The following is a 15712-nucleotide window of genomic DNA, read 5'->3' on the forward strand; positions in this document are numbered from 1 at the left end:
AAATTATGTATGCCACTGTGCAAATGAGGCATTTACATCTATGTACACCCTTGGTAAGAGCTTTTAAAAATTCAAATTTTTGCAGGTCCCTATTGAAAATTCTGCCACTTACGAAATATTTGTACATTGATACTTTTGCAATCTGATACAGGCTAACCCATGTGGGGCAGGCACACTTGAGGATGCTGCTCACAATCAGATTATAAATGGATATCGCATCTCGACTCAATGAGGACGGATGCTTCTTGTCAGTTCAAATTCAACAAGTATGTACTGTATAAGTGGTAACTTTTGCTTGGGTTTTATTTTTGTGAAATTTCTAGATCTAGATTTAAGAACACACAAATATGAAATTTTGTCATATTATATCCCTGATCAAATGCACTTGTCGGCTGCTACATGTACATGTAATTTGTCTGTGTGCATGTTTATGCTTAATTTCAAAGTGTAATTTTTGCGCTTTTTAAACAAGACTGCGAAAAAAAAATCAAACAATCATTTTGGCCATGGTTAAAAGTTTACAATTATGTTAACTTTCCATCAGAATCAGAATTTCCTCCCTATTCACCATATCACCTGTTTTAGTTGATTTCTATTCAAATTCAGACATTTATGTACACAAGGCATGGATGATGCTGCAACTGACACTCCAACCTGTTACTAAATGGTTTATCATAAATCCCATTACACCTGTAATGCACAAGATGCTTTTTACCTAGTAGTGCCCCAAACTCGGCAAATTCAAATATCTCAAGTCATGCCACTTCATTTGCTGCGTGCGAGTACGTCTGCAACACCTATTGTGCTGTGTACTGACTTTACATTACAACAGACGATTGAATTTGTTATCAAATTAATATTTTTTCAATATTAGCAATTTCTCCTCTGCAGACATTCACTAAAGGGACCCCAATTTGTTTTATACAACTTCAGAGAATTTCAATCATCTCAAGTGAGTCAAGTCATGCCACTTCATTTGCTGAGAGTCTGCAACACCTGAATTGTGCTGCGTACTGACTTTTCATTACAACAGACGAATGAATTTGTTACCAAATTAATAATTTTTCAATATTAGGAATTTCTCCTCTGCAGACATTCACTGAAGGGACCCCACTTTGTTTAATACAACTTAAGAGAATTTCAATCATCATAATACATATATCACCTCTCGCCTTTTCCTGTTTACGTAACCTATATCACTTGGCTGGATCAGTTCTTCAGAGAATTAAGATTGCAAATTTGATAAAATGGGAATACGTAACAAATAAGAATATTTGAATATAAGAATATAAACTAGAAACTAAGGTGTGATAGTACAATGTATTGTATATAGTTTACTTCAATCATCTTACATGTGGGAGGGTGGGATCAGGGAGCAAATTGGAAAAGTATTTTATTTCAAGTGAAATCACAATGGAACTGAGAGTTCAAATTAATTTCAACTCAGTTACTATTGGATCTTGTTCCACCCTCAAACGCCATACACAAATTTAGAATAATAAGGCTGACATCAGATTAAAACTAAAATTTTGTGGTTCCCAGGAAGAGTGGTTCTTTATGGTTGCCATTACTAATTCATTTGTGGGCTGCTTTATTTTAAGATGTTCAACATTTGACCTCAAATATCACTCACCTGATGCCCCTACCCAGCAATTACATTGCATCACCAAGTTAAGTTGATATTGAATTCTGCCCTTTCAAAGGAGAGCAAATTTTCCCTTTACTGAACCTAAATCAACAATGACCTCATTTGACCCCTAGATGGGGTCTCCACTCGCCTGATGTTCCCTACCCAAAGTTTCTTATCACCAGGTTTGGTTTACAATAAGTATGTTAGAAGCAGGGATTTTGAAGGTTTAAATTTTGAATTTAACCCCTCTTGTATACCCCCCAGTGGGGATAGTTGAGTTTCCAATCGTGGAGCTTCACACATTCCAACTGTGGAGTTTTTCACCCCCCCACACACACACACAATCGAATAGTACTGTGGAAGTCTGTGGAGGTATTCATATCACAAAATTGGAGGTATTATACCCCAGGCTCAACATACTTGTACCCTGAATGGATTGCCAAGTGGTCCTCTCAGCTATGCTAGCGATCCACAAAAAATATATCACATGATATCAGATGTTTACACACTACCACAGGGGCTATTTAAGAGGTTATATATCCTGGGGGCCTTTGCAGTGGGCATGGTGGGTGGCACAGGGGCTCTGTCCTCCCCACCCAATGCTGCCAAGCAGAACACAAAATCACGGTGTTTAATTTTGTATCCCCCCCCCCAATTTAATTTTATCCCTAGTGGCTAGTGCAGCCATTGGGTCTTTGATCCTCCCTCCTCCCCCCAAAAAAAAAAAAAATCAGGCTGGTTACACAACTGTATTGACAAGTGTGATGCTTTTAGTTTTAAATTTAAAATAAATAGTACGAATGCAAATTGCTGTAAATAAAAGTGAGTATAAAAATAATAAAATACAACTTACAAGGCGTCATAAATACCATTGCCTTCACTGCATCAAGACAATCAGCAGTATATTATTTCAATATTTTCAGTCATTCAGTCAATTAAAATCAGAGCATTTCAAGGTCTGTCAACACCAGTTTCATTACCAGGCGCGTATCCAGGAATTCGTAGACCGGGGGGCGCAAAATAGATCTTTGTAAAATATCATATAGCCGCGAAGCGGCCATCCCGGAGCGCTTGCGCGAGGCAGGGGGGTGTCTGAGGGGGGATGTCCCCCCCTCAGAAGTGAGAAACTTTTACAAAATGAAGACCTAATTGAAGCCATTTGGTGGACCATTTTGTCATAATTTGAGTTTGAAAAAGCCTAAAATTTGCGAAAAGACGGCCTAATTGAAGTCATTTGTGGACAAGTTTGGACTTTTATTGTATGAATTATTGCTTTATAATTATGTACCCATGAAGTTGCACATGCAGGGGGTGTGTGAGGGGATGTGCCCCCTCAGAAGTGAGAAAATTTTGCAAAATGAAGACCTAATTGAAGCCATTTGGTGGACCATTTTGTCATTATTGTGTAAAATTTGAGTTTGCAAAAGCCTAAAACTTGCGAAAAGACGGCCCAATTGAAGCCATTTCTGGACAAGTTTGGACTTTTATTGTATGAATTATTGCTTTATAATTATGTACCCATGAAGTTGCGCATGCAGGGGGTGTGTGAGGGGGATGTGCCCCCTCAGAAGTGAGAAATTTTTGCAAAATGAAGACCTAATTGAAGCCATTCGGTGGACTATTTTTGCACTATTAGGCCTATTATGTAAAATTCCGGGGTAAAAAAGTTTGAGAAAGAAACTTTTGGAAAATAAATGCCCAATTGAAGCCATTTGGTGGACCATTTTGTCACTATTATTGTGTAAAATTTTAGTTTGAAAAAGCCTAAAATGTGCGAAAAGACGGCCCAATTGAAGCCATTTATTTGTGGACAAGTTTTGACTTTTACAAATTGTATGAATTGTTGGTTTAAATTATGTACCCATAACGTTGCGCATGCAGGGGGTGTCTGAGGGGATGTGCCCCCTCAGAAGTGAGAAAATTTTGCAAAATGAAGACCTAATTAAAGCCATTCGGTGGACTATTTTTGCACTATTAGCCCTATTGCGTAAAAAAATTCTGTGGTAAAAAAGTTTGAGAAAAAAACTTTTGGAAAAAAATACACAATTGAAGCCATTTGGTGGACCATTTTGTCACTATTATTGTGTAAAAGTTTAGTTTGAAAAAGCCTAAATTTTGCGAGAAGACGGCCCAACTTATACGTGCAATTTTTCTCCTTTCCTCTTCTTTGGGAGGGGCAGGGGCTGGGCCCGCCGCCCCCTGAATCCGCGCCTGAACGGTATCATTAGTTACAACTAGTAACTGCTCAAAAATGCTCAAAATATTATACTTGCCCGCCCCCTGGCCCAAACAATTTATGCCATAGCCATAGGCATACAAGTGTGCTCTCAAATTGCCAGCGTGCTCGGAAAGTAAGGCCCCCTATCACAAAATATAGGCTAGTATAAGGCTATCTATAGTCGCATAAGGCCATTGACTTCTATTTTGAAGCCTGCAAAATAATGTCCCGTTCCCCTAGTTCATCTCTCCTCTTTCTCTCTCTCCCCCTCCCTCCTTCCCCCTCTCTCTCCCTTTTTTTTTTTTTTTTTCGGTACCCGGGGGGCGCGCGCCCGTTCAAAAAGGGCTAAATACGCTACTGATTACAAACCACTTAGCATCAAATTAAGCAGTATTTTGTGCATCTATGTTCCCATTTTTGTCAAATTTGAAGAGATTTCACTTGTTTCTTTTAAACTTTTTTTTTTATCATATTTGGACTATGTATACATGTCTGCAAGTGCAACACAGACTAGCTGTCTGGTGACTAAAATGTCTGATGCTGGAAATAGTGGTGTAAGTGTTTACTGTTTAGACTATAAACAAATGACATTCATTTTTGCAAGTTAAATATGGTGTCCCCTACATGTACATGTGTAATATTTATTGCAAAAGTTAAGTTTGAGAAACAACAACAAACAAAAAGAACTTGAAAACTCATATAGTCCTATCTGATATGTACTGTATAAATGGGATCAAATAAAAACAAAAACATATTTCAGATAATTAAAACCTGGGTGATGCCAATATTTACCCTACACCCTTATTGGTCACAATTTTTATTTAAACATGTCAAAATCATGGAAAAGAATTGCACTTTTAGAGGTCAGAAGGGTCACACAACTTCAGCATTTTTTAGCACTGCTTAGTCAATAAATACGTAAAATAATTGGCACCAAATAGTTGTGACTAACCTATTTGGAGGTCAAAATCTAAACAACAAATTAGTCTAAAGAATGGATAATGTCACCAATACATGCAAACATCCAACACACAAAACAGTGATAAATTCTACTCATTATACACTTATTGAGGGAACAACAAGAACATCTTGTCAAGACGTTCTGTTGATCCGAGACACTTATCCTGCATCTAGGTCACCGATAGCGAAGATGGATACGAGGATAGAGTTCAAACCTGATACGGAAGTCAAGAAACTCACAATCAACTTTCAAGGGCCTTACACAAGTTACATTATGTACTCTGATCAGCTTTTAATAGGCGGGACTCATAACATCGTGGATTGGTACAGAATGGCGTACACACAGCTAGGCGCAGCAGCTATGCGAACTGCGCTTTGCCTTTTGCGTGAATGACGTGTGCTTTTGTGAATTTACGCATGCATAAGTTGGAATAATTATTAAGAGCTGATCATAGTATACATGTAGAATTCAACAAATTCCTTCAGCTGTGTATGTCTGCTCTTTCTTACTATCGTGTGAAAAAACTATGTCACACGATGCTTCGTAGCTTGACCATTGAATGAGGTGCCAATGTGATGATGATGCGATTCAATTAACTGCCCACTTCCGTGTCTACACCATAAACAGCGCCAAATCGGCAGACCGCTGAAGATTGAAGAACCTTGATGAAAACTATACTTAAACTTTAAAGGGTCTGTGTAGCAATGCCAAAAGCATAGGCCAAGGCGGGTAACGACGACAATTCCAACATCCAAAAACCGGGGCAAGTTAATTTTTTCAGGCAATTAAACCTTTGGATAAGTCTGCCCGTTTTGAGCAAGACTTAGAACCAATCGAACTTGATGCAAAATTTAGTATTTCTGTCAAACTTGGTGTGTTCACCGAAGTATAAACAGTCAAAACCCAGCAGAAAACTTTGTAAAATCTTGGCATGATGACCTATGGGTATTATACTATGTTGGGTCACTGTACTTTATCACTGAGGCCCTTATCATACAGCAGAGATGCATTGCTAAACATCCGGAAATGTGTGACAAACACTCTGAATGCCAATTTAGATCGATCAATTTGGAATAAACTGACTGAATTAAAGATTACAAAGAAAACTCAACGAGGTTGCAGAGGTGGGATATACAAACAGAGGAAAATAACAATGTGTGTTTCTGTCAGGAAAACAACTCCCATCATTTCTGAACGCACTGTTAACTACGCTAACTTGGTAAGCGTACAAACTCAAAAGACAAGCGTGAGTGCTGCTCGCACCAATTTTGCTGTTTGGAATTCTAGATCAGTGAAGTGTATCAGCAATCCTAAAGTTGCTAGTCTGTGTGACTTTATCATTTCAAAGCAATTGGATATTGTGTGCCTAACCGATACATGGTTTACGGGTAGTGACCGAGACAATCGCACGATCGCTGATCTTCAAACCACTCTTCCACACTTTGATCTTTTGCATATATACCCAGAAAGGATAAAACTGGTGGTGGAGTATGCGTTCTGCTTCGCAAAGGATTTCAAGTTTGTCAGAACAACATCTCAAACAACATCTTCAATTCCTTTGAACATATCGACCTCACCATCAGCTCTGGTTCAACCTCTATTCGTCTGGTGACAATCTACCGACCACGACCAACCAAGAGCAACAAACTCAAGGTTTTTGTGCTATTAGATCTTTCGGCAGCATTTGATACTCTTGATCACAAAATTCTGCTGCAACATTTATCATCTCGGTATGGAATTACTTCTACTGCACTGTCGTGGTTTACATCTTATCTGACTGCTCGTTACCAAGCGGTTGCGATCGGTAAGACTGTTTCTGAAAACCACAAGCTTTGTTTCGGAGTACAAGGGTCAGTCATTGGACCGATTTTGTTTACTATGTATAGCGCTCCTTTGCAGGACATCATCACTGCTCATGGTCTAAACTGCATAATGTATGCTGACGATACTCAGCTTTATGTTGTCTACCATCCATCAGAAAGAGACAGTGCCCTTCAGAAGCTGGAAATGTGTGTGAATGACATCAGTACCTGGTCAATGTCCAATAAGCTGAAGTTTAACGAAAGTAAAACTGAAGTGTTGTGCTTTGCTTCACGTTTTGTGCCTGGCAATCCTATCCAAACAGTTCACGTTGGATCGTCTCCAATTATCCCATCATCTGAGACTCGTAATCTGGGAGTTATTCTCGATAATGAACTGTGCATGACTCAACAGGTGAACAATATCTGTCGCTCTGCAGTTTTGGCCATTCACAAAATTGGCCAAATCAGAAAATATCTGGACCTAAAAACACCGAGAGGCTCATACACTGCGCATTTGTAACATCCAGCGTCTTGACTTTTGCAATTCTCTGCTGTATGGCTTGCCTCAATATCATCTCGAGAAGTTACAGAGAATACAGAATTCTGCAGCTAGGTTGACAGCAAAGAAGAGATCCAATGTACAAGCCATCCTGAATGAGCTTCATTGGCTGCCCGTCGCTAAACGCATTGAATTCAAGCTCTTTCTGATAACTTACAAGTGCTTTCATGGAACAGCTCTAAATATGTGCCGCGCAGAAATTTACGGTCTTCCTCATTAGACCTCCTTGATCCACCACGCAATGTAAAGACTAGTTCTTATGGTCAAAGATCCTTTTCTGCCGCAGCTCCAAAACTTTGGAATGCTCTTCCAGCTAGTGTTCGTTCGGCTAACACTCTCCTCCAATTCAAGTCTCGCCTAAAGACATTTCTGTTTGCAAATTAATATTGTCTGATTATTGGTCTTTGCTACGTGCATCATGCAATCCTTTTTTGGTTTTGCCATTTTGCTTTTTCCTGAGTTGTACTTTAAGATTTATAATGTGTATATGATATTTTGTCTTGTACCTTAAGATTTTTAATGTGTTTGAAATAACGTTTCGCAGCATTTGTATATTTTTTGCTGCTTTTAACTTTTCTGTTAGCGCATTGAGTTTCCTTGTGGTATTATATGCGCCCTAAAAATGTGTTTATTATTATTATTATTATTACTAGGCCCTGGCAAAAAACACAATTTTTTGAAGTAAAAAACAAGATCCAAAATTTTAAAAAGCGAGATTTTCCCCCGAAAAAATGGCATAAGAAGCTTTAAAAATGCCCGAAAATACGAATAAAATATAAATAAATAGAAAAAAGTTGCCTGCCCTCTATTGTTCAGATTAGGTCAGGTTAGATTGTACATGTAAACAGAACTGCCGATGCCGGCGTGAGTTGAAGAAAAAGATATTTGGCCTAAACTTGAACTCATTTGCAATGAAATGTCATTTTTTATTAAGTAAATCATGTCTTTTGCACTTGTAATGTGGGTGCAATGCTGTTGAATTCTGCACACTTTTCCGATGGAGAAGTTGATTTTGTGGAATTTGGTGAACTTTTATGGCATAAAGCTACATTTTTATAGTAAGTATGCTGCTTGGGAACTTTCTTAAAAAGCGAGAAAATTTCGAGAATCACGGCGTGAAAAGCGAGATCTCGTTTTTTGCCGGGCCTTAATTATTACTATCCAGTTTAACCAATTGCAAACCTGTATATCATGCATATTATGACATCCTACAACGTAACCAATTATGTATCATGTGTATATTATATTGTGTGTCAATAACGTCAGCCTTGTATGTACAATGACTACATCGATCATTGTATTTCACAAAAATATGTAAACGCATGCATTCACTGACAAAATTTCACATATATGGAAAAATACAGTTATGAAAAAAAATGTTTATTTTCATGGTGCTTTTCATGAATACTTATTTTTAATTTTTTTATATCAACCTATTAATTGAGAGAAAATATGGGAACTCTGCAAAAACGAAACTGCCTAATTTTGTCATACTTTGCATGATCTTGATGATGAGAATGTGACTTATTATGACAATTGTTGCCGGGAATACTGGTCAATTTCGAGCATGCAATTTTCTACTAGATGCCTACCCGATTGGGCGAGCTAAAAAACTAAAATGAATCATTCAACATATTTTTTGTCTCATTAAGTCCCAAGTTAAAATGAACAGGTTTTGAATTTAATATGCCACAATGCAGGGTGAAGAAATTTCACTTATCCAAAGGCTCTGATGCTCTCACGCTTTTTAGAAACCCAACCTTTATACAGCAAAATTTTAACCCTACCCTTTTTACCAATTTTCGGAATTCTAAATCCCTATGTTGTAGAAAGGGTGCCAGACACAGTGATTTTAGCGTTGGGCTATTATATCAGGCCCTGCGATATATCGCGATATTATATCCTTATCGCGATGACGATGTGTAGAAATGGTGACAGGCCATATTGGTCACCCATCCAGCCTGCAGCCATGACTGACTGAATTTACCCATCATGCAATGCAATATAATAGTGGAAACCATGCACAATAATGGCTGCATTTGTGGTGAAATCTCATGCCAACTGCACTTAGAAATATGGCAAGTGTACCGTACAGTACGCAAATGGACTCATACTGGTTTTAATAACATTTCGGATTACAGCTGTTTAAAACGATGGCAGTTACCGGGTTGTTTTGCACCCATATAACAGTGAGTGAACTTCTGATATGGATAAAAAATAATATTGTCAGATCGCAATATCGGGGTATGTTTTAGCCGCGATATATACGGTAATAAGTACCGTAACCACCCGGGTATAAGCCCACTCTCGGTTATAAGCCCACCCCTATTTTTGAAATATTTGAGAAACTAGGGTGCACTCGGTATAAGCCCAGTACTAATTTTGACCAAATAATACCATCAAATCAATGGTGAATGAATAAATCTGACATCTCTTGAACAAAGCTTGTTGAATAATTTCATTTTTAAGTTTGTTTTTCCTCTTTATTTTGAGGATTTATTAAGCCAATTTATGCTCAAATTTATAAACAACAGTGAGCTACAGTGAACGCAGTTACGATAATGATATGTGAGCAGCTAGGGTATATCCCAAATCACCCAAACTGGTTACAGCTTGCTAGACCACACGCTCGATGCTCCAGGTATGCCCTTAAGCCCCGCCCAGTAGACACGTCTTTGGACAGTTTATGACATCCTTTAAGCCTCGCCCACTTGGCACATGTTATGCTTCATTAACATAAATTTTGGCACATCAACCGCTCTCTTAAATCTATTGGGGTATCATTACAAAAGTTGCTTTTTGTTCAATTTGATACAGTTCAAGTGGATTTTTATTGTTGATTATGCTTAAACGGAGAAAAACCTGGACAGTAAAAGAAAAGGTAGACATCATACAGTGGCATCGGATGAATGGTCTAAACCAGACTGCAACAGCAGATGAATTTGGTTGTGGGCGCAAGTCTGTTCGAGAATGGGAGCAGAAATACGAGGAGCTATTGCAACTTTCCGGCGGATCAAAGACTAAAAAATGAAGAAAGTTCATCCCGGGGCAGAACCACTCAGCCTGGCACTGGATTTTGAACTCTTGGAATATTTAAACATCGAGCGTGATAAAGGCTGTGCTGTTACAAATTTCATGCTGCAAAACAAAGCTAGGGAAATAGCAGTACAGCAACGCATTGCAGACTTTAGAGCCTCAAATGGCTGGCTACTGAGATGGAAACGTCGTAATAATGTGGGCATACGAAGAGGGACCAATGATTCCCAGAAAGTACCAGAAGATTACCAAGAACAATTGCTGGCCTTCCGACGGGCAATAATACACAAGCGAGAGGAAAAGGATTATGCTTTGAACAATATTGTGAACATGGATCAAACTATGGTAAGGTTTGATATGGTGTATAAACGGACAAATAATGAACGCGGACAACGCACTATACGTTTAGCAACAACAGGCGGTGCAAAAAAAGGGTTTACAGTTGCCCTTGCTGCTTCCGCCAGTGGTATTAAACTGCCGGCGTGTATTTACTTTAAAGAGCGTAATGGACAGATCCCCCCACGTGTTCATGCAGCACTTCACATTCCTGACAATGTGAAAGTGGCAGCATCACCAAATGGTTGGATGCGTTCACCTGAAGTTGAACGATGGATTCGCAATAGACTTGATGCGGTGCGAGAACATGATGATACTGTCCCTCTGTTGGTTGTCCTTGATAGGTATACAGCCCACAACTCTGCCGCTACCAGAGATCTTCTAGAAGAGCTAGGCATTGATATTGTTTATATCCCTGCTGGTTGTACCAGTCTTGTCCAACCCATGGATGTTAGCGTCAACAAACCATTCAAGGATAAGATCGTCAGTTGTGGACCGAGTGGTTCTCAACACATGATGAGCGAACACCAGCCGGCAACCTTAGAATGGCCACTCGCCAGCAAGTCATCAATTGGGTTAGCACTGCGTGGGAATCAGTAGCAGAGGACATTATTGTTACCGCTTTTTGAGATGCGGCATCTCAAATGCCATGGACGGCACAGAAGATGACGGCGCGTGATGAGTTGCCTGATCCTGATGAACAAGATGATCTGGAGAATGATGCTGCAGGTCTCCTATTTGACGATGAGGGGGAAGACTCCGATGATGATATTGACTTTGAAGGATTTGAAGAGGAGGAAATGAATGACATTGAACAATGAATCTAAAAATTTGGTAAAGAACTTACAATGAACAATGGAAAACAGAAGTTTGGTCAAGAAGATTTGTTCTTGAATGTTTAATTTTTTATTTGAATAATTATTGTGATGTGATCTAACAAAATGAATCAGTTGTTGCCCATTTGTTTTTAATATTGCACTGTTGCTGAAATTCCCGTTAAAATTTAATCACTTGCAAGTTTTTTTTCAAAAGATAATCAGTTCAAAAACAAAACACCAACAAGAACATGCTTGATAAATACAACAACCAAGTCATTGCGCTAGATTGCATCACAATAAATTGATAGCAAGGTTGTCCTGTACCGTCTGATTGAATTTTTTAATTTTAGTCATTTTTCCATTTTTATTTTTTTTTCATTTTTTGGTTGACCAAAAAAGCAAAAAGTACACCAAAATATTTAAGACGGTAGCAGGTCTATTTTTTTTTAATTATCCTTTTTACTGAAAAAGAATGTTAGCAAGAAAACAAGAAACAGTCTGTCTGTGTGTTTGTTTACTCTATAAATTAGGGTAGTGGCACTTTCCTGCTCTAATGGCATCCCAATTGAATTTGTTTTAACACCCCCATTCATGCATTTCATAATAAAATATCGTATTATGCCAAAACAAGACCATGAAAGGTTGTGCACCTGGATTTGCTCCATTATCAATTGGCAATGTTTTGCATATCAATGACCTATGGCTACTGATGGACTGATTTACAGCTTCATGCTTCTATGCTCCGCCCAGTGACCCTCCCGAGTATTGATTGGCTGAATTGCTGAGCTGCATGGTCTGAACACGTGAATATCTGTTTACACATGTGCTTCTTGTCAATCCCGTGTCAATCACTATGCTACACCACTAAAAGCGAGTGTTGATTGGCTGGGCTGCATTTAGCTCTTGGGCTGCATGTGGACATAAGGCCAAATAAAAAAAAAATAAACATGTTTAACGTCCCCTGCAGCTTCCTTTTTTGAGGTATCTTCAATTTTATTTTTATTTTTGAAATTCAGTTATAACTTTAAAAAAATGTCTATGAAGTACAGATGCTTTCAATAGCCTTGCTAATAAACAAGAAACACTTTTATAAGGTTTTGTGATAGTTAGAGGGGATATATCTCTCAGAACAACAAATAAAAAGAGGCCTCCTTTTTCCACACATTATTGTATACGCTAAAACAAATCGGGCATAGGCCTAAATATTATACAAATTTGGAGAAAAAAAAATTCCATACACTAGCCCTCCCCGGGTATAAGCCCACCCCCATTTTTTGAGTGAAATCGCCCATCTAGGGGGGTGGGCTTATACCCGGGTGGTTACGGTACATGTGAAAGACTGATGATCAGTGTTCGAAATAAGCACTTATCCTCTTGTCCAAAAATCACTGGGGGACAACCATATTGAGCTATGTACTTATCCCCTGGACAACCACGATATTTACCTCCAAAAGTATGACACATTTTGGGGACAACCCAAAATGTTTTGAGGACAAGCAGAACTTATGTCTCGGGACAACCTCCATATTTTCCATATATCGGACACTGCTGACGATGCCCAAGCCTAGTGTACGACTGTATGTCACAACATATATTAACATAATAGAAATTTAGCATCTCATGAATGCGCAACCATTCTTTAGAAAAAAGACTGACCCGCTTTTAGACGTACTAATGTGCTCGTAGACGTAGCTGGAGCCTGGTCGGAACTAGTTCCAGTAACTGTAACTCGTCAAGTCGTCATACCTAGATCCGTAGATGTCATTTATATGTTTATGATAAAGACTGAAGTCTTGCTGGCAGGACTACTAGGTCGGAACCAGATCTACGAGCTACGAGCCCATTTACGTCCCAGATTTACGTCTAATAACGGACCCGTCAGTCTTATTTCTATAAAGCATGTTCATAGGACCTTGTTCAAAATAATATGCACTGGCCAGTTAGCAAAAGGAAAACTGCAAAACATTATAATTAGTGCCGAAAGAATGTCATGAACCTGTATATTTACAATACAAACCATGAACCCTCCAAATTCGACAGCTTTGCGGAATTACTATTTTTACAACACGACATGCATCAAAAACATAAAACCCTTACCGCCATTGCTGATTAAAGTCAATGTCTCGATAAAGCACATACTATTGCTCTAATATCTTGAACTAAAAGGAGACAAGGCGCATTAAATTGGTATTTTTCACGTAAACACTTGTTGTCAATCCATCCAACATCGGAAAACATTCGGGAGCTCGATCACCGACGACAAGACGGGGTTGCCAGACGTTTGTCACCATGCATTTTTATATATGTTCCTAATTCTCCTTTTTCCAATTTCCACGCTCGAGCTCGTCACAGAAAAAAAACTAAAAAAAAAAAAAAAAAAAGAAAGAAAGAAAGAAAGAAAGAAAAAAAAAAAAGAAAAAAGAAAGAAAAAAAAAGAAAGAAAGAAAGAAAGAAAAAAGAAAAAAGAAAGAAAGAAAGAAAAAGAAAGAAAGAAAGAAAGAAAGAAAGAAAGAAAGAAACAAACAAACAAACAAACAAACATTATGAAAAGGTTTGACTACAAACAAAAACGATTCTCTTACTGCATCTTCGCACAGTTTCAACCCAGAGGATGATTTAAGGAAGCCCCATCATGCACTGTAAATGTGTTATCACTAGAGTTTCAACTGCCACTTTACTTTTCAAATCCCATTGAACTCTGTGCAAAAGATGTTGTTTTAGAATTGCCCGTGTGTCGTCATTATTTGGTCGATTTCAGATCTAAAGTGATGTATGCATGAATGATAATTCACACCTTCTGTAGATAACATAAAATGTGAAATGTGAAACTTTTTGAAGGTGTATTTATTGTAAATATATCTGTCCAAATTCAAATTTAACCATGCACGTGTGTATGCAGTGGGCGGGCAGTGGTGTCATGTTTACGCACACAGCTGTGCTAACCGCAAGACTTGCTGGGAAGTGCTTAAATCATCCTCTGGTTTCAACCTCGATACACCCGAGCACACAGAAAATTATAAGCACAGCGAGTCTAGACTCTACGCAGACTGTGTTTTACTGCACGATTGAGTGCGTGCATAACATCATAAAAGCTGTGTGAGATCTAGTGGAAAATAGAAATCTGTGATTGTTTTTTGTCAAAACCTCGAGTGTTCCCTTCGTCCAATCAGATTTTTTTTTTTTTTGAAGTTTTTATTCCCTGTTCTTGGAACTGGTGGAGGGAGAAAAAACATACACAATGGGCCACCAGTTCCCAACGTTCATGAATTAAAACATAATATTATAGTCAAAATTTTTAAGAACAGGTACAAAGGACAATCACAAAAGAGACAAAGACGATGGACAAAGAGAACATTCACTCTTACAAACAAAACACAAGCACCAGTCTTGTGTCAAACAAGTGCACACATTACTTGGTTACACCCATCTTGATCCTGCCATAATCAGTTTGAAAATAATTGAAGAAAAGGACAACAATTTAAGATGCTTCAAGATCAATGGTCCATTTTTTGAAATGGAGCCGCAGTTTACCTTTACTTTCAGCAATTTTATACTCAATTGTCTGCTTCAATTTGACCAAATTCAGAAAAGCATTGAAACTAAGGTTAGTCTGTTTAAATCTGCACTTATGAATGTAAAATTTAAGACACAGAAAAAGGAAATTAATACACAGGTCATGTTCTGAGCTATCCCTGATACCAAACATTTTATCAAATTTGGAAAATGTAAAAGAATACCCAGTGACACTGTTGATATAAAAACATAGTTCATCCCACATGGGAGACACATTCTTGCATTCACAAAATAAATGCAAAATTGTTTCGGGCAATTCATTACAAAAGTAACAATTGGGTGAATCCACCCTACCAATTCTGTGAAGAAAATTATTTGTACAAATTGCCCTATGAAAAACTTTAAAATAAAAAGATCGTAACTGGGTTTCAATAGTACATTTAAAATTGCTACTATGCACACAGTTCCATTCAATTTCATCAAACACATCGAGGCAATCAACCCATTTGTTTTGTAATTAATAGCAAGGCGAATGTGGTAAATCTGTTGAAAACGACCCATCCCGGCACAATTTTTGACCAAAATACAGGTTTTAAAAGTCAAAACCTCAAGTGTTCCTTACATTTTATATGTCATTAAATTAAAGAGTACACTTATATTGTCCATATACTAGCCTCATTAGACTCAGTATGCATATGAGCAACTGTCAATTCTCTTCGAATTGCAAATCTTGTGCAAAACATTACTATTTTCGCCTATTTTGTCTACGGTTGTAAATTCAATGAACTGTGACTTTGCTAAAGAGCGCTTACAAATTGATACGGAAAAACTTTTTTTCT

General features: G+C 38.1%; 1 protein-coding gene across 1 annotated transcript in view; it reads right to left on the reverse strand.

Moving 5' to 3' along the window:
* Positions 1–13610, reverse strand: part of LOC140159157 (transient receptor potential cation channel subfamily M member 3-like) — a 128740-nt gene extending 115130 nt beyond the window's left edge. Inside the window, exon 1 of the mRNA XM_072182523.1 lies at positions 13458–13610. Coding sequence (XP_072038624.1) covers positions 13458–13463 — 6 coding nt within the window. The 5' untranslated portion in view covers positions 13464–13610. The remainder of the gene's footprint in view (positions 1–13457) is intronic.
* Between the last annotated feature and the right edge of the window lie 2102 nt (positions 13611–15712).

This window comes from Amphiura filiformis, chromosome 8 (genome assembly GCF_039555335.1).
Source record: "Amphiura filiformis chromosome 8, Afil_fr2py, whole genome shotgun sequence".
NCBI lineage: Eukaryota > Metazoa > Echinodermata > Ophiuroidea > Amphilepidida > Amphiuridae > Amphiura > Amphiura filiformis.